The sequence below is a fragment of the Macrotis lagotis genome, chromosome 1 (genome assembly GCF_037893015.1).
Source record: "Macrotis lagotis isolate mMagLag1 chromosome 1, bilby.v1.9.chrom.fasta, whole genome shotgun sequence".
NCBI classification, from domain to species: domain Eukaryota; kingdom Metazoa; phylum Chordata; class Mammalia; order Peramelemorphia; family Peramelidae; genus Macrotis; species Macrotis lagotis.
The window spans coordinates 127,385,616-127,412,350 of record NC_133658.1 but is presented as its reverse complement, the minus strand read 5'-3'; the positions used below and the strand labels follow the sequence as shown (position 1 = coordinate 127,412,350).

Genomic DNA, 26,735 nt, shown 5'->3' with positions numbered 1-26,735 from the left:
ACAGTTCTTTTAAATGGAAGGGGGAAAAATCAATTATTAGACCAAACTTACATAAAATGAAATTGTGCTGAGGTGGCTGAACCATCACAAAATCATACACTCTGATCAAAATATTTACTTGGATTTGAGCTACCAGTTTGGATACAGCTCATGATCCCAAATATGGCAATAACTTGAAGTTGAAAAGATTTTTATTTTCAAGGAAGCTTAAGGAGGATCCAGTTGCTGATATTTTTTATTCTAGAGAGAACAGGTATCTTTAACAATTTCAGATAAAGGGATTTTCACTATAATGCTGGAAGGGGTCTTAAAGGTAATCAACCTCACATCAGAAAACAGACCTAGAAGTTGATATTTGTCTAGGGTAAGGAACAAAGATTCTATTCTAGGTTCTCTGATCTTAAAGCCAGCACATTACCATCCTCTGATCCTTCCCTACATATTTGAATATGTACATTCTACAAACTCAGTGGGAGGAGGAAGATGCTCTCATTCCCTTCTTTCACACTGCCCTGAGGAGGAAAAGAAGGTGGATACTAGCACAATTCCCAGGATTTAGAGCTGCAAGGAAATTGGTAGATAATCTTTTACAAAATCCTTTCATTTTAAAAAAAATGAAAAGGTTGTGTAGTCTGTAGCTGGCAGCATACCTTTTTTTAGTCTTGGCCATGAACATCATTATCAAAGTTCACAAAACCTTTAAGCAAGTCTTTAAGACCATGGAAAAACTGTCCCTGTTTACTTCTTTCTAAAGTGTAAAACAAACTGATGTGTGAGCTAACAAATACCAGAGAGAAACTGTTCACATGAAGAAAACACAAAACAAAACAAAAAAAAATTACAGATAAATAAAAATAAAATATATTGGGGAAAGGTAAGAGGAGAGTATGTTTCTCCTAAGTTTACTTACCCATAAGATCCTGTGTGGTCATTAAAGTTGTTATTACTCTTGCTATAATTTAAAATAATCAATGTTAATATTTTTATAATAATTTACAAATCATGTTAATTTGCTAAAAGAGAATCTGGTTAAAATTAAGTCACAGAATGTTAAATCTGAAAAGAGTATCAGAGACAATGTAGTCTGAACTGTTTCCCCACCTTCCTCACCCCACCAATTTTTTAGAAGATAAAACTGTTGTTAAAATTTTAACAGCAGATAACATTGCAATCTCTTGGTGAGCTTTAAACCTGAAGGATTAATGTAAGAATATAGATTATCTCTGTTTTAGCTAAAAAGTGGCAGAGATGAGGTCTGAATGTAGGGCTTCCTGATTCCCAGTCCCACGGATGCCTTCCTCTCAGAGAATAGGGGTCTGGGACAAGGTAGCATACTGGATAGAGTAATACCAACAAATTATCTTTGCTTACTCTTTTGGTATAATGACACTGGAAATTTTCTGTTTCTCAATCCTGACATTGATTAAAGTCTAATCCATCAAAACTAGAAAAGAAATTATGAAATAGCTAGTCCAGGATCTCTGAAAGAGTACTCATTTACTTCTCCAAAGAGAAAATTAGCTGAGGAAATTTTGGAACCAAAGATGCCTTGAAGAGGACCAGGTAAGCATCTGAACTGGAGTTAAATGAAGGAGGGCTGGGCCAAGTCACCACTTTCTTTCTTCTTTGGTGTCACCTGGTTCTAGTGGCAAGATTAGGGTGACTGGAGGTGCAAAAGGTAAAACTATGCCTTTAATAACTATCTATGTTAGGGAGCACTGGCAAATCACTTAACCCTCCCAGTTTTTTTGATCTATAAATAGCAGGGTTGTTATGAGGATCAATTAATACTTTTCAAAGCATTTTCATATATATTTATTTAATATAACTTTCACATTCTATATTACATACATAGTTTTTAATTATATTTAATAGTGTATGTTTTTAATTGGATTTGAGCAAGGAGGTGCTATGCAGAGGCATCAAGCTTCACTTTCTTCTCCAGAGCCATCTATGTCTGGTGGGAATCTATATGAATCAGGACAATTGGAGATAGCCCAGATGTGAGACAATCAAGATTAAATAACAACTAGTGAGTGTGAGGCTGGATTTGAACTCAGATTATCCTGGTGCTCTATTCACCTAACAGTACATTGCTCTTCCCTCCCCTCCCCTTTCCTTACTTGCACATGTATATGCAGACATGCTCCAAGTCAGGGCACTCACTGTACCAGAATCCTTTGCCTCCCACAGGTACTGGAGCTGGGCAAATTTGCTAGCAGCGCTAATAAAAGTACACAAATTCTGTTCCAGAGAAAAGGGGAAAGAGTCAAAGTCAAGATCTAGTTTATTGCCAGAATCTAACTAAGCATGCCTTCAAAAGAAAGGCAAATTGTGTGAGGTCAGAGCCTCCGTGTAGTTTAATCTATTGGAAAATAAAAACAGACACATTGGAATATTTCATTCTTTGTTTCCCTAGTGTTGACGCCTGGCCCTATATTCACAGGGCAGAATGTGATACATAACCCTAACTGGTCAAGGCAACTGGGTCTTTTTTAGCAAGGCATGAGAAAATTTAGAAAGCATAGGCTTAATTACTGTAATAATCAATTCTCCCCTCTTACTCAACTGGATGTCTTAGTTACATGTGGTATCATTTTTGCATCATGACTTATAAAGTTAATCTAAAGGTCTTCCATGTTCTTTAATGCAGGCATACTGCTGCCCTGTCACAAAATTATTAATAAGTGACAATAAGTATTATTAAACAAAGTCTACTTTTCAAGTGGTTCCAAAGGTCCACACAATAGTAGGCAAACTTGTCAACAAACAGACTAAGAGTCTGAGGTATAACTGGGGATGGGGGTAATGTTATCATTTTAGTGTCCCTTTTCTTCTAGGGTTGAGACAAAATGTTTTTCCACAGGTAAATTGCCAAACTGTCACAAAACATTTTTGCTAATCTTAGTTCACCTTGGTCTTGGTCTAGTGGACAGAATATTAGGTTTAGAACTGAAAGATATGGGTTAGTGATTTGCTCTGACATGCTTATCTGTTAGGGATAATAATTTTGCACTACTCACAAAGTTGTGAGGAAAATTACTTTATAGACCTATTTAATGGCTGCAAACCAGGTAAACCATGTTTTTTGATTGGGGAACTGAGGAACAAACTGTGGTAAATAAATATAATCAGACCAGAAGAAATGAGAAATGTAAAAAACTCAAAAGAAATGAGAGAAGACTTTTATAAGGCCCAGCAGCAAATGCAATTATTCCTTCCGCATCTCAGCAATCTGGAAAATCTGCCTAAAATTTTTTGACCCTCCCTTCTTTCCAGAAAAGTCTGAATTATTGTTATCAAAAAGGTAAAATGTTATTTTACAATGCCATACATATATTTTATGTACTTTTTCTTGTGTTTGTTAGCCTTCACATGTCATCTACAGCTCCGACAAAACTGCTCCCAAAATTCCCATTTAATTTTTTATGCCAACCCCAAAATATATCAAAATTGCATTGAGGGAAAGAAATAATTATAACAGCTTCAAGTTCTGCTTTGGGCACATACATGGTGTGACCATGCCTGGATTGTAACTTGTACTTCTCACTCCTGCCTTTGAGGACACTTCTTGAGACCTTGAGAATCAACTACTCTCTATATAAGACCTGTCCTGATTCTCCCTGACAGTGCCTCCCCTCAAAAGAATTACCTTATGTGAGTTGTTTTATACACACACACAGAGTTTTGCCCATGTGTGCATGTGCATGCATGCACATGTGTACACACACACACACACACAAACACCCCTGGTACATATTGGTGCTGATTAATTAACTTCCCATCAACTCTCACCAGTTCTCAAAACACAGGCAAGTTATTAATACTGATGAAATCACAGTTTTATACCAAAATGTGTGTGTGTGGGGGGGGAGTTAGGAAGATATGATGTAAATGTGAAGAAAACACAAAACAATATCCACACTAGTTACAAATGCAGTAAGAGCAACAAAGCTCAGTTAAAGACCAAGAGAATAATTTTATATCCTGTAAAAATTTACAGGATATATATATATATATATATATATATATATATATATATATATATAAAATAAAATTTTCAATTTCACATAAATGATCTTATGTTTTCCTCTTGTTTGTGTGTTTCAATATTTATTTTTACTGTGATAGATCTTAAGTATAATTTTTAACATTTATTTTAGCAGTTGACTGCCCATAAAAGTGAGTGTGAAAATACATATTATGATGACACTTTCCAATCCATTTGTTTAAAATAAAATATTCTAAGATTTGAAGAATTGAAAATGTAGTATACAAGAATAAAGTTTTGAAATGGTGACCAATCCATAAAAACAAAGGTTGACCCATAATAAGTTCTGATGACAGTTTGTTTTAATTCTGTGATGCTTTGAAAACATTACAAGTAAAAAAAATGGAAACATTTGGCAAAAAGATTTTAATTCAAAAACAATAATTCCTAGCATCTATATAGAACTTGATATTTTTTAATATTCATTACTTTACAGTGATGATTGATTATAGTGATGTTTGCCCTTCACTGTAAGACCATGACATCAAGTGAATTGGATTTGAGTGAGGGGGTGCTGTGAGTCACCAGCCTCACCGGCTCTGGACATAAGGCATTCAGGGATGTTAAGTGGTCTTGGGATCACATACCATCAAGTGTAGCCAAGTATCTGAGACAAGATCAACTCAGGTCCTTTTGACTAGGGCTGATGATCTTTACCTTTATGTTCAATAAATGATAATGACAACAAAGGTGTGAGATACACATTTTCACTGAAAGATAGAAAAACTTACCATTGCCAAGTCTATAATCCACTTTTGAAGAGTCAAGAGGTACCATCCCCCCAGAAATCTGTCAGAGTGTTAAATCACATAACAGTATATGGTTTGTGACAGCATCATGTGACTGATGTTGAATAAACAATAATCAAATCACTTCTTGCCACTGGAAAGGGCATGACAATTTACTGCCCAATGATTGGACAATCGCTATGACTACATTGACAGAACTTTCCTTCTCCCCCCAAGGCTATCTCAATATGGATTCTATTATGTATATCAGTGTGAATAAATAAATGGGGATAGGGAACCTTTATTGAGCTATTTTTCAAGCACTGTTCTAAGGTTTATAATAATATCTTCAAGGATTCTTTCCCCTTGAAGATTACCTTAGGACAGCTAGGTTGTGCAGAGGCGGCTAGGTGGTGCAGTGGATAGAGCACCGGCCCTGGAGTCAGGAGTACCTGAGTTCAAATTCAGCCTCAGACACTTAATAATTACCTATCTGTGTGGCCTTGGACAAGCCACTTAACCCCAATGCCTAGCAAAAACTAAAAAAAAAAAAAATTACCTTGTATCTGCTTTGTATCTTTCCTGTTCATATCTATTTCTGTGCTCCCCCTTCAAAATATAAATTCCTTGTGGGTCTGGGCTAATTTTGATTTTGTATCCCTAACACATAAGTACTTAGCCAACCTAGATATTCCAATACAAAATTTTTGCTTTTCCAAAACCAAAATAAAGCCCAGTGATTATCTGTTTCTAATACTTTCCTGAAATATAAAGTCCATATGAGGAACAGGAAAGGAGTATGGAACTCTGAAGTCAGAAGTCAAATGCTGCCTTTGATTATTCCCCACCTGTGCATTCTCTCTTGGGCAAGTAGGTCAATCTTCTCAACTGGAAAATGGGGAATGACAGTGGAATAATGGCCTCTGAGTTCCCTTCTAGCTCCAGAGCTATAACCCTATAATCTCCAACTGGATTATAAACTCTGTGTGGGGAAGTAAAATAATCTCATAGAGAGGAAGGTTAGCTCTTTCTCCAATAAAATAAATGTTAGGACAAAGTTATGACAAAGAGTTCCCCAAAAAAAATACAACCATATCAGCCACATGAAAGAATGTTTCAAAAGCACTAAGAGAGACATAAAACATAACTGAGGTTTTACCTCAAACCCAGAAAATTGGTGAAGGTAACAACCTTTGATGCTGGGGTGGGAGAGGGGATTGTGAAAAGATAGGCTCACTCATGCATTGTTGATGGAGCTGTGAGTTGGTAAAGCCATTCTGGCAATTTCTTAATTCTGCAAAAGAAAGTGGCTAGTATGTCCTTACCCAGGGATTCCATTGTTAAGCATATACTCTATGGAAGATAAATGACAAAAAGGTCTCATAAAACATTAAAATATTTATGGCAGGTTTTTTTGTAATAACAAAAGAAATGGAAATAAAGTAGATGCCTAAGCAGTTATGCATGAATGTGATAGAATTTTTCTGTGCTATATAAGAAATATTAATCTAGGGAAATAAGGAAAAAAAAGACTTAAATGAACCAATAAAAGATGATAAACCAGATCCAGGAAAGCTATATTTTATCAGGACTAGATCTTTTATATATACTCATCTTTCAGATACTTAAAGAGAGCTAAAATCTTTTTTTCCAGGCTAAACAACTCAGTTCTTTCATTGAATTCTCCTGAGGCCCTTTTACCATTCTAGCCACCTTCCCTCTGAACATGTCCTAGCCTATAAATGTCCTTCCTAAAAGGCATCACCCAATATTAATATGCCCAGGGCAGTATTCAAACCATTTTCCCTGTCCTTTACACAGTGACAACTTTGTTTTTCCTATGCAGCCCATGAAACAGTTTAAACTAGGGAAAGGCCTGGTTTAGCCAGGAGTCCACAAACTTTGATAATTGCTTAATTCAGTCATTTTTCAGACATGTCTGATTTTTCATGATCCCTTTTGGGGTTTTCTTGGTAAAGATGTTAGAGTAGTTTGCCATTTCCTTCTCTCATTTTATAGTTGAGGAAATTGAAGGAAATGGTAAAATAACTTTCCAATGGTCACAGTGTTTGAGGCCTCATTTGAATTTGGGTCTTCCTGACTTCCTGAGTCAGGTTCAGCACTCTATCCACTGTGTCACCAAGCTGTCCCTTTCATAGCTGTATTTCAATATATTCAGCTTCCTTTATAATCCTTATTTTTTGTATTTTAAAACATTATTCTTAAAAGTTTCATAAATTTCATTAATCTACTCAAGGAGTATTATGACAAATAATAAGAACCTCTGTTCTAAACTAATAAAGCCTTAAATACTGTTTTTAATAATGAGTGATCTTTCACTAGGATTTATGCAGAAATCTCAAGGCAAGACAAGTAACTCATGAAATCATTTTGGGAATTATGGCATAAGAGGTTGCCATTTCTTCTTGAGCTAGAAAGATCCACTTTTATGGTATGAAATCAGGGAACTTGAGGCACTGCATAATGTGCATTTTTTTCTCTATCAACGTCATCCTGAACATTCACTACCAGCTTCTTAGTTCTGATACCTAAGAGATCCAAGCAAACTCCAGGCAACTATTCATATGTTATTAACATATTGGGATTTTGACTTCTTGAAGATACCAAAAGGATACATGGCAATATATGGGATGGCTTTCTTCATGCTTCCATTATAATGAAAAACACAAAGCAAGAGGGCAATATCTGAAAGAGAAATATTTATAGTGGTAAGAGAGGAATATGTAAAATAGAAGGCAGCAATGAGAAAAGCAGAGTGTCCTAGTGAAATCAAAAGACCTGGGATGATTCTCAGCTCCAACACATACTAGTTGTGTGACCCAGAAGAAGATTCCAATGACCCCAGCAGTTCTTTAAAACTAGTTTGCAGAGCGGGGGCCATTCTGAATTTTTAGCAGAAGTTTTCGCCCAGGGAATCCTTTTTACCAATGAAATCCTAGAACTAGTCTGACCCCCACCCCTCCCAAAGATGATGATTACCTTGTGCAATGATGATTGGGTACTCCAAGTAGGTCAGTAGAGGGTAACTGTAATAACTCTGGTACCGTAAAAATACAAGGAATCTGAGTGGGGAAAAAAAGGCATGGATTCTGTTAAGAACAGACTTTTTTAGAATTGACAGAAAAAAATAAAAATCATCAGTAGAACCTCTGTGAGAAGACTTAAGGCTAAGAAGAAAAGTAATCATTCAGTTTTTAAATGACTAGTTACATGCAAGGCTCTGAGTTTGTTTTATTTTTATCATATGGAGCCGCAAAGAATTCCAAAAGATTCAATGAAGTTTTAAGCTACTTTGGGGACATTTTGTATATGTAAATTGTATAAGCAATCACCCCACAATTCCAGGGGAAAAGTAAGCCATGAGTAATGCAGTTCTCTTTTGACTATGTAAAGACACAGTCTCCCTCCTATTCTCCCAAACTGGAGGTGCAGTGGCCAGAAGCTGCAGAAACTTTGACCTGCTCTATTTCCAACCTGGGACAGTTTGTCCCTCCTTAAGCAGCTTAGTGTGATACCCTGAGCACCAGGGGCTCATCATCCTCAGACATCATCCTTTAGTATTACTGCAGCTTGGAAACCTCAAAATCCAGTGGACCACTAGCCTCAACCCCCTTAGATTCAGGGACTTCTGATGAGAAGTACAAGTCCAGTTTATTAAGAACCACTGATGTGCCAGACTAGAGCAGTAGATGTTGCAGTATAATCAGTTCAAGGCATCTGAAGAAGGTCCAAAAAGAAATGTAATGACTCAATAGTCTTCTGTTGAGTAATGACTCAATTCATCTTCCTGCATTCAAATCTGACCTTAGATACTGGCTCTGTGAACCTGGGCATACCATTTAACCCTGTTGTCTCAGTTTCCTCATATGGAAAATGAGCTGGAGAAGGAAATGGCAAACCACTCCTATATCTTGGCCAAGAAAACCCCAAATGCAGTCTTGAAGAGTCAGGCACAACTGAACAACAAGAAGATACCAGTCTCTGTGCCCTGGAGATACAAAAACAAGGATAAAAATGGTCCTGACCCTATAGGAACTTACACTCTCCAAGTACTGAACATTCTGTTTTAAAGCATCATCCCATAAATGCAGCCAAGGAATACCTAAGTTTCAAGGAGAAAGACTAAACTTTTGAGATATGGCTTTTGCTCATCTCATTCCCTATAATTTTTAAGAGTATAAAGGAGTCCTGAGACCAAAAAATTTGAGAGTTGTTACTCTAAAATATGCAGCCTAGGGGGCAGCTAGGTGGCGTAGTGGATAAAGCACCGGCCTTGGAGTCAGGAGTACCTGGGTTCAAATCCGGTCTCAGACACTTAATAATTACCTAGCTGTGTGGCCTTGGGCAAGCCACTTAACCCCATTTGCCTTGCAAAAACCTAAAAAAAAAATAAAATAAAATATGCAGCCTCTCAGATTCCAGTTCTCTCACTGATATTTTGTTTCTGGTTACAAGTTTTTGTTGCACAGTTGTTTCTGTCCTGTCTGACTCTGTGACCTCATTGGGGTTTTCTTGGTCAAGATACTGGAATGGTTTGCCACTTCTTTCTCCAGCTCATTTTACAGATGAGGAAACTGAGGTCAACAGGATTAAGTGACTTGCTCAAAGTCTCACAGCTAATAAGTATGTAAGGTCAGACCAAAACGCAGGAAGATGAGTCTTCCTGTCCAGGTCCTGACTTTATGCATTATAACACCACCTAGCTATTCTTAGCTTACAAGTTAGAACTTTGCAAAGGATCATAAATTTAGAATTGAAAGGGATCTTTGAAATCAAGTCTAACATCATTTTACAGAGAAGGAAACTGAGGTTTAGAATATATAACTTGTCCAAAGCAATTTATTATCTTCCTATTATCCTGGCAAAGCTGGGATTTGAACCCAGTCTTCTGATTCTAGATCCAGGGTTTTTTCTGGAGGACTGCAGATATCACCCTATCTCAGAGCTTGTAAGAAAATCAAACTGAAGGGTGACTAGGTGGTCGCAGTGGATAGAGCACCAGCCTTGGAGTCAGGAGTACCTGAGTTCAAATCTGGCCTCAAACACTTAATAATTACCAAGCTGTGTGGCCTTGGCCAAGCAACTTAACACCATTGCCTTGCAAAAACCTAAAAAAAAAAAAATCAAACTCAAAAATTTCCCTAATGTTTGTCCCTAAGTAATTCAGAGCATTTATCTCATTACTTTTATAATAACAATCTGTAATTTTCCAAATTATGAAAAGGCAATAACGTCTTTTTATAATGAACTTATAAAAAGAAAACAAAAAAGTCTTATTAAGTTGTGTCATCCTGGTATCTTATATCAAGAATAGACTGAGGGCTATATCTCCACCTGGGAGGAAGATTCTCATAACTCTTGAGAATTGTAACTCTATTAGAAGGAATATACTTAGCTGGAAGGAATGGGTATCCATGACATATCTATGACTTTTATATCTCATTAAAAAAGGGGGGACAGTAAAGAGATGGGAGGAAAGATAAAATTGAAGGGGGTAAATACAACACATGAAGAGGTGCAAAGGACCTTGCAATAGAAGAGAAGGGAGGAGATGAGAATCAGCTGAATCTTACTCTCATTAGATTTGTCTCAAAGAGGGCTTAACACACACTCAGTTGAGTTTGGAAATTTGTCTTATCTTTCAAGAATTAAGAGGAGGAAAGGGTGAGGAGGAAAGGTGGGACTGACAGAAGGAAGGGAAAGAAAAAGAGGGAAAGGGAAAGGGGAAAGAAAAGGGAAGGGTTTGGATAGAAAAGGGTAATCACACTGAAGGAGCGAAATCCTGGGAAACAGGAATAAGGTAAAAAAGGGGGGAAATGGGCAAGCCACTTAACCCCATTGCCTTGCAAAAAAAAGGGGGGGTACAAACAAAGGGAAGATAGCATAGAGGGCAATAAACTAGTAATTATAACTTTGAATATGAATGGGATGAACTCTCCAATAAAACAGAAGCAGATAGAAGAGTAGATTAAAAACCAGAATCTTACAGTATGCTGCTTACAAGAAAAACATTTGAAGCAGAGAGAGATACATACAGAATAAAGGTAAAAGGCTGGAGCAGAATATGTCATGCTTCAGCTGAAGTGAAAAAAAAGCAGACAATGCAGCAGCAAAAATAGATCTCATTAAAAGAGATAAGAAAGGGAAAAAAAGATAAGGAAGGAAACTGTATCTTCCTAAAAGGTAGATAATGAAGTAATTTCAATACTAAATATGTATGCAGCAAGTGGTATAGCATCCTATTCTTAAAGAAGTTGAATGAGTTGAATGAGTTACAGGAAGAGCAAAATTCTCTCTCTCAGAAGGTAAATAGAATGTTAGAAAATTTAGACATGATAGACTTTTGGAGAAAATTGAATGGAGATAGAAAGGAATATATACCTTTTTTTCTGCAGTAGCTGGCACCTACACAAAAAATGATCATATTAGGGCATAAAAACCTCATAATCAAATGCAGAAAGAAAAAAAATTTGGATATATCATTTTCTGGCCATGGTGCAATAAAAGTCACATGCAATAAAGGGCCATAGCAAGGTAGACCTAAAACTAATTGTAAAGAATGAGTGGCTCAGGGGTAGCTAGGTGGCACAGTGGATAGAGCACTGGCCCTGGAGTCAGGAGTACCTGAGTTCAAATCCAGCCTCAGATACTTAATAATTACCTAGCTGTGTGGCCTTGGGCAAGCCACTTAACCCCATTTGCCTTGCAAAATCCTAAAAAAAAATAATGAGTGGATCAAACTACAAATCATAGAATTGATGACTTCATCCAAGACAATGACAACAATAAAACAACATACCAAAACAAACCAAAGCATTTATTAGAGGACATATTATATCTCTAAATGCTTATATGAAAAAAATGGAGAAAAAAGGAAATCAATGAACTCAGCATGCAACTAAAAAAGTTTGAGAAAGAACAAATTAAAAATCCCTAATTAAATAGCAAATTAGAAATTCTGAAAATTAAAGGAGAAATTAATAAAATCAAAAGCAAGAAAACTATTGAACTAATAAATAAAACCAGGAGTTAAGTTGGTTTTATGAAAAAAAACAATAAAAATATATAAACCTTTAGTTAATTTGATTAAAAAAAGAAAACCAAATTACTAGTATTAAAAATGAAAAGTAAACTCACCACCAATAAGGAGGAAATTAAAGTAATAATTTGGGAAATATTTTGCCTAAGTATATGCCAATAAATTTGATAATCTAGGTGAAATGGTTGAATAGTTACAAAAATATAAATTGCCCAATTTAAAAGAAGAGGAAATTAAATACTTAAATATGCCTATCTCAGAAAAAGAAATTCAACAAGTCATTAATGAACCCTAAGAAAAAAATCTGTGGTGTCTGATGGATTCACAAGTGAATTCTATCAAACATTCAAGGAACAATTGGTTCCAATTCTATATAAACTATTTGAAAAAACAAGTAAAGATGGAACTCTGACTAATTCCTTCTATGACACCAATATGGTGCTGATACCTAAAACAAGAAGAGTCAAAACAGAGAAAAAAAAATTATAGACCAAATTCCATAACAAATATGAATGCAAAAATTTTAAATAAAATATTAGCAAAGTGATTACAGCAAGTTATCACTAGGATAATCCATTATGACCAAGTACAATTTATTCCAGGAATGCAGGTTTGATTCAATATTAGGAAAACTATCAGCATAATTGCCTATCAATAACAAACCTAACAGAAATCATGATTATCTCACTAGATGCTGAAGAAGCCTTTAACAAAATACAGCACCCATTCCTACTAAAAACACTATAGAGCATAGGAATAAATGGATACTTCCTTAAAATGATCTATCTGAAACCATCAGCAAGCATTATGTGCAATGGAGATAAGCTAGAATCATTCCCAATATGATCAGGGATAAAACAAGGATGCCTGGGGCGGCTAGGTGGTGCAGTAGATAAAGCATGGGCCCTGGAGTCAGGAGTAGCTGGGTGCAAATCTGGTCTCAGACACTTAATATTACCTAGCTGTGTGGCCTTGGGCAAACCACTTAACCCCATTTGCCTTGCAAAAAAAAAAAACTTAAAAAAAACCAACAAGGATGCCTGTAATCACCACCATTATTCAATATTGTATTAGAAATGTTAGCTTTAGCAATAAGAAAAAGAAATTGAAGGAATTAGAATCTGCAATGAAAAAATAAACCTCTCACTCTGCAGAAGATACGATGACATACCCAGAGAACTCTAATCATCTAAAAAACTCCTGGAAACAATTAGCAACTTTAGCAAAGTCGTAGGACATAAATCCTCAGGATTTCTACATGTTACTAACAAGATACAGCAGTAAGAGATAGGAAAAAGTAATCCCATTTAAAATAATTTCAGACAACATAAAATACTGGAGTCTACCTACCAAGGCAGACTCAGAAACTCTATGAAAACAACTATAAAACACTTCTCACACAGATAAAATCAAACCTAAATAACTGGGCAAATATCAACTGTCCATGGATAGGCTGGGCTAATATAAATGTGACACAATTTTGCCTAAATTAAGCTACTTATTTAGTGTCATACCAATTAAACTTCCAAAAAATTATTTTAGTGAGGTAGAAAAACTAGTATCTAAATTCATATGGAGGAACAAAAAGTCAGGAATATCAAGAGATTTAACCAAAAAATACAAAAGAAGGTAGCTTAGCCATACCAAATCTAAAATTATATTATAAAGCATAAGTTATAAAAACTCTGTGGTATTGGCTAAGAAATAGAGAGATGGATCAGTGGAATAGATTAGATGCAAAAGAGACTGCAGAAATTATATAGTAATCTATTGTTTAATAAACTCAAAGACTCCAGCTTCTTGGATAAAAACTCACTCTTCAATAAAAACTACTAGGAAAACTGGAAGATGGTATGGCAGAAACTAGGATTACATCAACATCTCACACTCTATACCAAGATAACATCAAAATGGGTGTAGAACTTAGACATAAAAGCCAATATTATAAGCAAATTAGGAGAACAAGGAATAGTTTACCCATCAGATCTATGGAAAGGGGAGCAGTTTATGACCAAAGAAGAGATGGAGAACATTATAAAAAACAAACTGGATGTTTTTGATTACATTGTGCTTTTGCATAAACAAAACCATTGTAACCAAGATCAAAAGGAATGTAGTAAATTGAGAAACAATTTTTACAACTAGTGTTTCTGACAAAGGACTCATTTCTAATATACATAGAGAACTGAGTCAAATTTATAAAAGAAAACAAGTCATTTCCCAATTGAGAAATGGTCAAAGGCAATTATTGGATGAGGAAATCAATGCTATCTATGTCATATGAAAAATTACTCTAAATCATTATTGATTACAGAAATACAAATTAAACCATCTATGAGGTACCACTTCCCACCTCTCAGATTAGTCAATATGACCAAAAAGGATAATGATCAATGTTGGAGGAGATATGGGAAATCTGGGACACTAAGGCATTGTTGATGGAGCTATGAATTGATGCAACCTTTCTGGAGAGCAATTTGGAATTATTGCCAAAGGGCAACAAAACTATGCATAACCTTTGATTCAACAATACCACTAAGAGGGCTGCATCCCAAAGAGATCATGTTCAAATTTATATATTTTGCAGTGGCAAAGTATTGGAAATTGAGAGTATGCCCATCAATCGAGTGATAATTGAACAAATTACAATATATGTATATGATAGAACACTATTATTCTGTAAGAAATGAAACATCTCATTTTCAAAATATATTGAGAATCAATTTTATAAAATTACAAGTCAGTCTCCAATTGATAAATAGTCAAAGGATATGAGCAGACAGTTTTCAGATGAAAAATCAAAACTATTTCTAGTCATATAAAAAGGATTGAAATCATTATTGATTAGAAAAATACAAATTACAACTCTGAGATACCACCTCATATCTTATCAAATTAATTAAGATGACAAAAAAGGAAAACAATCAATGTAGGAGAGGATGTGGGGGAAAAACTCCACTGTTGTTGGGAGTTGTGAACTGATCCAAATCATTCTGGAGAGCAATTTGGAACTATGCCCAAAGGGCAATAAAATTGTGCACACCTTTTGATCACCTATACCATTACTAGGTCTATATTCCAAAGAGATCATTAAAAAATGGGAAAAGTCTCATATGTACAAAAATATTTATAGCAGATCTTTTTGTAGTGGTAAAGAATTGGAAATTGAGGAGATGCTCATCACTAGAAAAAGGACTGAACAAATTAGGTATATGAATATTATGTAGAACTGTAAGAAATCATGACCAGCTAGACTTTAGAAAAGCAAGGAAAGACTTTCATGAACTGATGATGACTGAAGTGAGCAGAACCACAACATTGTACACATTAACAGCAAAATTCTGAGATAATCAACCTAAGACAGATTCAGATTCTCTCACCAGTTCAGTGTTCAAGGATAATCCTAAAATACCTGTTATAGAAAATGATATCCACATCCAGAGGGAAAACCATGAAGTCTGAATGCAGAGCACAGCACATCTTCACATTTTAAAACTTCTTTTATATTTTTTCTTTCTTTCTCATGTTTTTTCCCCCCTTAGATCTAAATCCTCTTTCACAACAAGGTTAATATAGAATCATGTAAAACACAATTGTCCACGTACAACTTTTACCAGACTGTTCACTACCATGGGGAGGAGGGAAGGAAGGGTGAGTGATGGAAAAATTGTGGAATTCATAAACTTGCAAATGGAAGAATGCTGTAAATTAACTTTGTGCGTAATCGGAAAAATTTTTTAAAAGGAGTGTATGACAAGGATGAAAATCCAGAAAAATACACTGAGCAGTGATCATCCTGGTAGGAAAACAATGGAGAACACAATGTCACAAAAACCCAGAGACAAAAGTTCACTGAGGAAGTCACCAGCAGAAAGATGAAGGAAAAAGATTGAAGACCATTAGCTATCAGTTAAGAGAATTGCTAAAATAGGAAGACCTGGGTTTGAGTCTCAAGAGACTAGAAGACTATTTTTGTTCAATATTTCATTTTATACAGAGCACAAGCATCATGGAACAGTTAAAAAGAAGGTGTGGAACTTGGGAGTGAACCAGATCTGGTTCAAATCCTATAGCTGAAACTTCTGTTACACATACACAAGTCTTTCCTGGACTTCCATAAAATAAGGATCCTGGATAGAATGACTGCTAATGTCCTTTTCATTCTAAAATCTATGATCCTAGTAACCTGAGGCTCAAAGTGATTTATTTAGCCATGTTCTCAGTAATTGTGGGGATGCAAATCTAGATCTCCTAAGTTGAGAGATCTTTCAATGGCACTGTTTTACTACTAAGTAAACTGACTTTTCCAGGTTTACAGAGTTATTAAGCAGTGTGGAAAGAGCCCTGGAGTTGAAAAACCTGCAACCTAGTCCCAGCTGTTACTCTCTGCTTGTGTGGTCTAAAGCTTGCCCTTTCTGGGCTTCAGTTTCTTCATTTGAAAAATGAAGGAGCTAGACATGTCTGGCTGTGTCACTTCCTGGCTCTAGAAGCCTTGGTGACTTCCCATTTTCTTGAGGATAAAACACAAATGCCTGTTTCATACTAAAAGCCCTTCAATTATCTGACCCCAGCTCTTCTTTCCTCTTTCCAGAGTCATCTTTTATTACTTCCCTCACTTACCAAGGCACCAATCCTGTGACTCCCCATATCCAAAGTCCCTTTTCTGCATAACACTCCCCTTTGTGTGTTGTCTCCACCAATGTAAAAATGTAAATTGTTTTCTTTTGGATATGTATTTGTAACACAGTACCTTATATATAGAAAACACCTAATAACACTTTTTCATTCATTCATTCATTCATTCATTCATTCATACCTGTGTCCAAAGTCATTGCTTTTTCCTATTGTACCATTATAGTTATTAGTGAATCAGATCTGGACCCCAGGTCCTGATACCAAATCCACTATATTACCTACAGCATGTTTCTAAGATATCCTTCATGCCTTGTCCTGGGCTGTGGAGTGGGGGGTAGGAAGTTACATAAGCAGATGCTCATTTCAGTTGCTGATTTGCCAACCTGTCCTCAATGGGACCACAAATACTTTTTTGCATCATTCCTATCAGTGTCCTAATGAGAAAGTGGGGGCAAAAGATCTTTGAAACCTGAGTACAGAGGAATTAAGTGATTTGACCATGCCAGATCTAAGGCAATGGCCCAATCCTTTAGCCCAATCTGGTTACTGAAGCTGGAAAAACAGGCTTCAGTAAAGACTGACTACCACTGTTCAAGAAAAGATAACTCACAATGGTGGATACTTTACAGGCACAATAACTTAAAAAGTGAATCCAGGGGGAGGAGGAGAAAGAAAGAGAGTGACAGAGACAAGAGACAAGAGAGAGACAGAAGAAGAAGGCTGGATTTGGTTTTTTTGTTTATAAACAGTTTTTAATGTATTAACTCACAAGGTGGGATTTCTTGTTTTTTGAGCATTATGCTGGAAAAAGCAACTGGTTCTGGAGACAGAAGACTTGGATTCAAGTTCTGAACTAAACACTTGGATATTGTTTGTCCTCTGGAAAAATCACTTCACCTCCCTCTCTAGCTCTCTTTCAGGGGTAAAGCAATACCTGTGTCCCTCACTAGGCAAGCTCCCTCCAGAACCTCTATTAATAGAGTCAAAGACAGCCATCTCATCTTCTGCAACCTGGTTGCATTCCTCTGGTCTTTATCATACTCACCTTCCCCCTGAATCCCTTCCTTCCAGTTGACCTCCAATCAGAACATTCTATGACTTGGTTAAAAAATATTTGGGAATAACTGTAAGAGAACCCAAATCCAGTCTCCCTGTCCAGCATTGTTTTTGTTGTTGTTAATGTAATAGCTAGCATTTATATAATGCTTTAAAGTTTTAAATGTTTGCTTTACAGACATTATCTCACTTGAGACTTACAATGGCTCTATGAAGTCAAGGTTATAGACATTATTCTCCCCATTTTATAGATAAGGAAACTGAGGTTCATTAAAATGAAATTTGGTTACATAGCATGAGCACTCTGAACCCATGTCTTCCTACTGCAGCACAAAAGCCTTGTCCACCATATCTTCCTGCCTTAAACGTTACTCCCATTTGAGTCTCATGACCAAATCCTAATAACCTACAGGTATCCCTGATTTGTCCAGGGATTATAGAGGTTATAAAACTCTCTCATGATCACATAGTTGAGTGTCAAAGGAGAGAATTTGAACTTAGGTATTCCTAACTCCAAGTTCCACATTTTCTTCCACAGGCTTCCCACAATACTACCCAAATCAAAAGAATTTCTGATAGGCTTCCTCTCTAACTGCCGAGGCATTCATAAAGCTTTGTCACCATACACAGAATCCTCAGGCCTATCCTCCATTGCAATGTAATTGAGGTTTTCCCTATCGAAGGCATTCAGACAGCCACCAGAATAGATCTCAACCTTAACTGTGAAGAAAACCTACCATCCATCATGACACTGCTCTTTTCAGGAGAGGTGGTACATTGGATAGAGCGCTAGATCTGGTGTTGGAAAGAAGGCATGAATCCTACTCAAATACTAACTAGCTCTGTGACCCTGGGTGAGTCACTTTCCCTGTCTTTCTCAGTTTCCTGTAAATTAGGGGTAATAATATGACTGTTATGAGGATAAAATGTATTGTAAATATTAAAGTACTATTTAAATGTGAGCTATCATCAGTATTAGACAAACAATTTTAGCAAAACCTTGATATCATTTGGTCAGTATGAAATTACTTTATCATTCTTCTGTCTAAGGAATTTTTGAAGCTTTTACACCCCATATCCATCAGTTTTTATCTTGAATTATTTTGCTTTAAAGGATCAGAAACTATATCTTGGGGGTTCTCTGTGGGATACTCAGAGTCAAATGTAGTGACAGAATAGTCAGGAAGCTAGGTGAAACTTTCTGAATCAGGCAATAAACCAATGAATTAATAAACTTCTACTATTGATCTGAGAGACTGTTAACCTAGGAGTGGAATAATCATAAGCACTTTGGCCTAATGATATGAAAACTGCACAAGAAAAAAAAGTAGTTATTCCTTCTTCATTTACCAGTTACAAGAAGTCTCAATTGCTTGACTCTTACTGGCAATAAAAAGGGTTAGAAATGAAGTTGCTTTTTCTCCTTATTTGGGTATCGTACTTAATTAACCCAGGTTTACCTAGAATGACTGAAATTATGGTACCCTAGTTCACAGGTGAATTTAAAATTGTCATTTATGCCATTCACATGCCAATTTTATTTTATCTTTACTGCTATCTGGTTTTTGCACCAATTTAATTTCCAAATAAATACCTTTTCTCCCATATAACAAAGAATAAAAAAGTAGAAAAAAGCAGGAAAGTGAACCAATACTTTATCTGAATATGGCAACACTGGCTGAGTATACCACACACATAGCCTTCCACCTCAGCAAAGGAACAGCTTCCCATTTTTCAATGTATTCAATTTTCAGTGGGGAAATAGGCACAAATAATAAAAAAGAAGTCAAATAAGAGACTACAGTAGGGTAGAGTGAAAAACATTCTAGATCTAAGTCAGGTGACCTATATTCTAATCTCAGCTCTCTGTCAATGTGCCCTTGGGCAAGTGACAATTTCCTTGGGTCAGGTTCTTCTGTAAAATAAGGTGTTGAATATGGTAAAATCTATGTTTCCTTTTAGCTCTAAATCTATGATACTAAATACTAGTTTTGCCTCTAATACATTGTGTGACACTGGGCAAATCATTTACCCTCTCTGTGGCTTATTTTCCTCATCTGATTGATTGGGACAATTTATAGATGAATGGATCCTTAACCAAACAAGAAATAGAGGGGATTACAAATTACAAAATTTGATTACTTGAAACTGAAAATATTTTACATATCCAGTACTGCATCTAAGATAAACGTGAAGTGGTCAAATGGAAAAACTTTGTATAGAATTTTTTCTGATAAGAATTTGGGATCTAAGATCTGAGAGACTGGTAATAAATATAAAACCAATAGCCATCTCCAATTAGATAAATGGTCAAAGGATATGAACAACCAGTTCTCAAAAGAATTGTAAAGTATTAGCAACTACATGACAAAATGCTACAAGTCACCAATTAAAAAAAAGCAAAGCAAAACAATACTGATGTTTCACTTCACACCTGAAAATTGGCAAAAATGACCAAAAATAACAACTGACAACATTGAAAGATAGTTCTGGAAAGATAGGCATATTAACAGATTATTGTGGTGCTTTGAGCATTTTGGAAAGCAATCTTGTATTAGGCAAATAAATTGATTTAAATATCCATATCCTTGTTTTTTTTAAAAAAAAACAATATTTCATTTTTCCAATAACATGTAAAAACCATTTTTAATATTAGATTTTTAAAATTTTGAATTCCAAATTCTTTCTCTCCATCTCTCCTCCCCCCCCATCTGAGATAAGATACAATTTGATATAGGTTATGGAAGTGCAATCTTGCAAAACATAAAATGTACATATCCCTTGAAACAGAGGTTCTTTTTGGGATTACACTATACAGAAGCCATAAATAAAGGGAAAAAAATCCCTATATAGTCCAAAATATTTATAGCAGCACTTGTTATGATAGCTAAGAATTGGAAATTAAGTACATGCCCAACCATTTGGCAAAGGCTAAATAAATTGTAGTTTATGTCATTTTTTTAGTCATGATATGACTTGGCAAAGTCATTTCCTTCTTCAGATAATTTTTCATGTGAAGAAATTGAGGGAAACAGGGTTAAAGTGACTTGCCCAGGGCAACTATATGCTAGTAAGTAGCAAGATTTGAACTCAGAAAAATGATCTTCCTGTTTTCAAACCCAGGGCTCTATCTACAGCACCAACTAGCTAACAAATTGTGATACATGAATGCAAAGATATATTACTCTGATGTAAGAAATTATTTATGTGATGAATACAAAGAAGCATGGTAAGATCTATATGAACTGATACAGAATAAAGAAAACCAAGAAAATAATATACATAGTAACTAGAATAATGTAAATGATACACCCCAAAAAATCAAAAGTTAATGTAACAAAATTACAAAGGTCAAGTAGGACTTGAACGAAGAGCTGTGAGAAGATCTGCCTCCAATCTCCCTTCCCCCTCTCCCCCAAAACTATTCTTTTGTAGAGATGAAGGTCCATGGTTGTTATGTAATGCTTTGGACTATTATTAATGTATGAATCAATTGCACTGACTTTTTTTTCTCTCTGAAAACTATTCACCATATGGGATAGCTCTCTGGGAAAAAAAGGAATCCATAGGATACTATGGTGATGTAAAAAATAGAAAATAATTGAAAATTTGTTTTTTAAAAATAAATCTAATATCCATTCTAGCTCCAATTTCACTCATGTTCCAAGATCTCTTCCATTTGTGTCATTCTCCAATTCTCTTAATCAACTCTGAAAACTCAGAAGCAAATTCTACTTATTTCATAAATATTTCTTGAGCACCAACTCTGCAAAATTCTGTGGGGAATGCTGAGATGAATAAGAATCCAATAAGGAAGAGAAGAGGTAAACAACTGCAGCAGAAGGCAGAATATTATAAAGGCTACAGGACGTATATGAAGAGAAGATCTGATTCAAGTCAACAAGAATTAACTTAATATCAGAGAAGCAGGTGAAAGAAGGTTTTGGATTAGTCAGGATTCAGATTCAAGATTCTGATTGCCACTTAACTATTTGTGGGACCTTGGTAAATTCCTTAATCTCTGTTGTTTCAGTTGTATATGACTGTCCAAGACCCCAACTGATGTTTTCTTGGCAAAGAAAATGGAATGGTTTGCCATTTCCTTCTCCAGCTGATTTTACAGCTGAGGAACTGAGGCAAATAAGATTAAGTGTCTTGCCCAGGGTCATACTGGTAGAAAAGTGTCTGAGGCCATATTTGAACTCAGAAGATGAGTTTTCCTGTTTCCAAGTCCAGCATTCTTATGCACTGCACCACCTAGTTTCCCCCATCTTATAATAAAAACCCTATAAAATGAAGGGATTTTAGATGAGCTCTTAGATTCTTTCTAACATTATTTATGCTCAAACTATCTTTAGGGTATATTCTGTGTAAGGCATTGTGTGATAAGGTGATTCATGGGAAATTCATAAAAACAAGTGCTGTAAAGAAATTTATTGATATTCATGATCATCTATCTAGTCTAGGAATTGGAAAACTATTGTCCAATCAAATCCAGGCCACAAATGAGTGCTGACCTACTTCAATTCTACAGATGAGGAACCTAAGACCAAGAAAAATGGGCATAAACAGGAAAAGCTAAATGAAAGAGGTGTTATTTGAATTAGCTTTTGATGAGAGTAGGAATTGAAAGGAGGGGAAAGACATTCCTAAAAGAGGAAGAAAAGGAAGGGACATGCGTGATTCAGTGGATAGATCATCAGTCTTGAGTCAGAAAAACCTGTAAACAAATCTGTCTCAGACTAACTTTGTGATCTTGGGAGAGTCACTTAACCCAGATTGCCTAAAAAAAGAAAAAAAAACAGGAACCTGGGCTTGGTGATGGAGATGGATAAGAGGAATACTGATACTGATACTTCTTCCCTTCTATCCATTTTTCTTCACTGCCTCCTACAATGAGAATAGGAAAGGCAACAGGAAAAAGGAGAAGTTGGTTATTGAATTCTTGGGATAAGTGAAAATATCTATAAGGCTTGTAGTGTGGCATTCCATCCTCCACTCCCAATTCAACCAAAGCAGAACAAATACATTTTGACAAGACAAAATTAGTTCTCAAAAATAAAAGAAAGAAAAGAAAACCCTCAGTTCAGTGAGCTATTCTCATTCCTGTACAATGTTTAAAAGATTTAGAATTGCAATTTTCTGAGTAATTTGTGCAAAGCCAAGCCCAAAGTGAACATTTAAAGAAATCAAGTGACCCAATGCTTTCCATTGGAAACAGTCTTAAGACAAATGTACAAACTTTCAGCTCACCTTATTGCCTGTCTTCCTCCCCCAAATATATTTATTATGGAGAATGGTTCAGGTAATAGGGTTGAACAGCTTGCAAGATCATGAAACTTAGAGCTAGATGAGCTTTCAGGGATCATTTAGTCCAGTTTGCTCATTTTACAAGAGAAAAATTAAGGAAAGAAAGAGAAGGAAGAGGAGGAAGAGAAAGAAAAAAAGAAAAGAAAGGGAGAGAGGGAGGGGGAAGGAAGAAGGGAAGAAAAGAAGGAAGGAAGGAAGGAGGGAGGGAGGAAGGAAGGGAGGGGAGAGAGAAAGGAAGGAAGGAGGAAAGGGAGGAAGGGAAAGAAGTAGGTAAGTAGAGATAGTAGAAGTAAAAGTAATAATTATAGCATTTCTATAGTACTTTATAGTTTGTAAAGTGCTTTCCATAGGTTATCTCATTTGGTTCTCACAAGTTTGTGATATAGGTGTTCAATACTTATTGAAATGAATGTAGTTGGGGTGGCTAGGTGGCGTAGTGGATAAAGCACGGGCCCTGGAGAATACCTGGGTTCAAATCTGGTCTCAGACACTTAATAATTACTTAGCCATGTGGCCTTGGGAAAGCCACTTAACCCCGTTTGCCTTGCAAAAACCTTAAAAAAAAGAAAGAAAGAAATGAATGTAGTTATGGAAGATGAACTGCTATGAGAAGAGAATAAGATATAATTATCATTTCTTTTCTTGTCTCCCTTACTCCCTTAGAAGTCAAACTACAGGGGCGGCTAGGTGGCGCAGTGGCCAGAGCTCTGGCCCTGGAGTCAGGAGTACCTGAGTTCAAATCCGGCCTCAGACACTTAATAATTACCTAGCTGTGTGGCCTTGGGCAAGCCACTTAACCCCATTGCCTAGCAAAAACCAAAAAAAAAATAATAATAAAGTCAAACTACATAAATACCTGCAGGTTTGTTAACTGAGGGGCCCCAAAATCTAATTTTTTCATTGTTCGTTGTGTTATCTTCTAATTCTTAACACTGTTTGACACACAGTTCAATCAATTCTTCACTTGCTTCACAATTCTACCTGCAGATTTTTCTCTGAAGGGGGTCAATCATCCCCTCCACTGCTGCTTTATTGATGATGTTTGTCCTTTATTATTGAAGAAAAGACCATGACATCAGGGAGGTGATGCCATGACAAGCACATGAATTATATTTGAGTGAAGACTATGTTGTGCTAAGTCAGCAGCCTCATTTTCTCCTTCAGAATCATCTGGAGCCAGACATGAATCAGGACAACTGGAGATGGCTTTGGATGTGAAGCAAGGTCGCACAGCTCGTAAGTATCTGAGGCATCAAACTTCTATCCTCCTGACTCCAGGGCTCGTACTCTATCCAATGTCCTAGGGGTAGGTAGATGGTGAAGTGGATAGAGCATAGACCCTGCAGTCCAGGGTTCAAATCTAGCCTCAGATACTTGCTGCCCTTGTACTATGAATCTAAATATGGCACCTTTCAGGGTGGTATAATGTTAGAAGCATCTAATTGGCACAGCAAATGCTTTGGGAGTCCTGAAGCCTCAAGGTGGAAGGCAATGCAGAGAGGATACTCCTCTAGCAGAGGAGGGAAGAAGAAAGGGGAGTTGGCCAAACAAGACAAGAGAGACACAGATACAAAAAAACACAAACTTAGATAATTTTTTACAGGTGCTAAAAAATCATGTCAGTCTAGGCTTTTAGGTCTTGCCAAACACATAAATACCTGCAGGTTAGTTAACTGGGGGGTCCCAAAACAGATCATTTGTTCATAGTCCTCCAGAAGGTATTAAGACCAGACAAAAAGAAATTAATTGGTCAAAAAGCCTGAGTTCTTTCCAGTTTCACAAGAGACCAAAGGGCAATCTGTTTGTGTGGTAGTAGAATTTCCCATGTTATTATAGCCTTAGTTAGTGGAGGAAATCATGTACTATAGAAATTCATACGGCTTACCACTGTGACACAGGCCTTGCACCTGTAGGATTCCACTTCCACCAGCATGCCCAGGAGCTTGCTGTCAATGCCCAATGGAAGTTCTCAAACAGGGGTCTCTGTTGGAAAGGAATCTTGGGGGGGGGGGGGACTAAACCACCCCAAGCTTACCTAGGTTGTAAAGGAACAACTTGGTACAGTTGAAGCCTTACCACTAGTCCAGGCCTTCTGGAGACAGAGCTGATGATCCAGAGTGATGGGGGGAAAGATAAGTTTATTTCCTCTTGAGCAAAAGTATAGCTTCTCCAAGCAGGCTGAGTTCTAAGCACTTACCACTTGAGGAAAGATAAACAGAATTTTCAAAAGGAAAGCCAAGAAAGGGAGAGTAAAGCTATGAAGGATTGGGGGAGGGCTCAGAAGGCTGCTTTCTGAGCAAAAGTGTTTCAGGGAATCATGTCCAGAAATAGTCAAGGATAGTTTGCTCATTATTTGGGCAACATTGTTATTTTAACATTGTTTGTCTGCCTCTGTGGGCCAGCTGGTTCTCATTCACATCTGGAAAATGACCAATTTGACATAATGTACAGGATCCAGGGTACATGATACGGGAAGTTTCTGATTAGATACAAAAAAAAGTAAGAGTTTCTATCAGCCCAAGGGCAGTGCAAAACAAGTTTGTTAGAGGTGTTAAAAAAAACATAACATTACACAAGATGTACTTTGTAGGGAGAAAGTCAGGATGGAAATTTTTTTTCCTTTTTTTTTGCCCTTTCTGACCAGTATTTCCACTTCTGAAAATGACTCAACAAGAAGGTTAGAAGCTAGATTAGAGATAAAGGAGCCTGAGTGGCAGGCTGGAATCAATGTTGATGTAAGGAGAAAAACATGGATTTGGAATTAAAGGAATCTCGGCTCTGCATTTATTTACTGCTGTGTGACTCTGGATAAGGCACTTTCTCTCTTGGCTTTAGTTTCTTCTTCTGTAAAATGGGGATACAAATTTGTATTATCCTTAAGTGAAAGTTTAATTGAGCACTGGGTCTAAAGGATTAGTAAAATTCCTTACAGCTCAGAACCTAATCTGGAAAGTTTATCTCTTTTATCCCACTCCCTCATTGCCTAAGAATGAGCTATTATAGTTAAGGAGTCAATTCTCCGTTCTAGTGATCATGGGATATGAATGAGGTGAAGGAAGGACTCCCTTCCCCCATCCCTCCCCAACCTGAACAGTGATGGAGATCTTAAAAGCAGCTTGGGGAGGAAGGAATCAAAGGTACCAACAACTCAGAAAATATGAAAGCATGAGAAAGCAATTTTTACCAGTGGACATTTAAATTGATCAGACGACAGATCCAAATAGCATTGCTATTTATTATTAATAATAATAATTTATAAAACCAATCTCTTACAAATGCAAGGCACTTGAGTCTAATGGAGAACTCTCAGCTCCATTATCTCATTGAAACCTCATAACAATTGTGAGGAAGGCAGGGCAAAAGTCTCCCACCCTCCCCTTTGATGATACAGCAAAGGCAAAAATGTTCAAATCAATTCAGTTTAAAACACATACTTTAACCACCAGTTATTGTCTGTCCTTTCTTTCTGAAGAAGACTCCCACAACCTGTAAGTGAACAGGATTTAAGTGAGGGGATGTTATGCAAAGTCAGCGGTCTCAATTTCTCCTCTGAAGCCACCTGGGTCCAGTGGCCAGATATGGATCAGGATAACTGGAGATGGCTCTGAATACAGTGGGAGACCTTGGCCTTTTTAAGCTAAGGACTTCCCCAGGTAGAAAGATCTCTTTTACCTAGTCAAAAACTAAAACAAAACAAAAAACATTCTAGGAGGGGAAGACCCTCAGGGTTTCTGGCAGAAACAATTGCTATTTAGTTCACTCTGTGCCAAATGTGGGGTTTGGCCTAGGTCAGTCGATGACAGACAAAACTGATTTGGGTTTAAAGCATATATCTTTTAAGAAAGAAATCTATCCATAAACTAAAAATATCTTTTGAGGTTTCAACAATCAAAAC

General features: G+C 36.5%; 1 protein-coding gene across 1 annotated transcript in view; it reads right to left on the bottom strand.

The window, feature by feature from the left end:
* LOC141502734 (solute carrier family 66 member 3-like) overlaps positions 1–26,735 on the bottom strand; it is a 31,954-nt gene that overhangs the window by 613 nt on the left and 4,606 nt on the right. The window contains exons 2-6 of the mRNA XM_074207634.1: positions 7,780–7,862; positions 7,416–7,485; positions 4,783–4,840; positions 2,124–2,244; positions 911–952 (exon numbers count right to left, since the gene is read on the bottom strand). Coding sequence (XP_074063735.1) covers positions 911–952; positions 2,124–2,244; positions 4,783–4,840; positions 7,416–7,485; positions 7,780–7,862 — 374 coding nt within the window. The remainder of the gene's footprint in view (positions 1–910; positions 953–2,123; positions 2,245–4,782; positions 4,841–7,415; positions 7,486–7,779; positions 7,863–26,735) is intronic.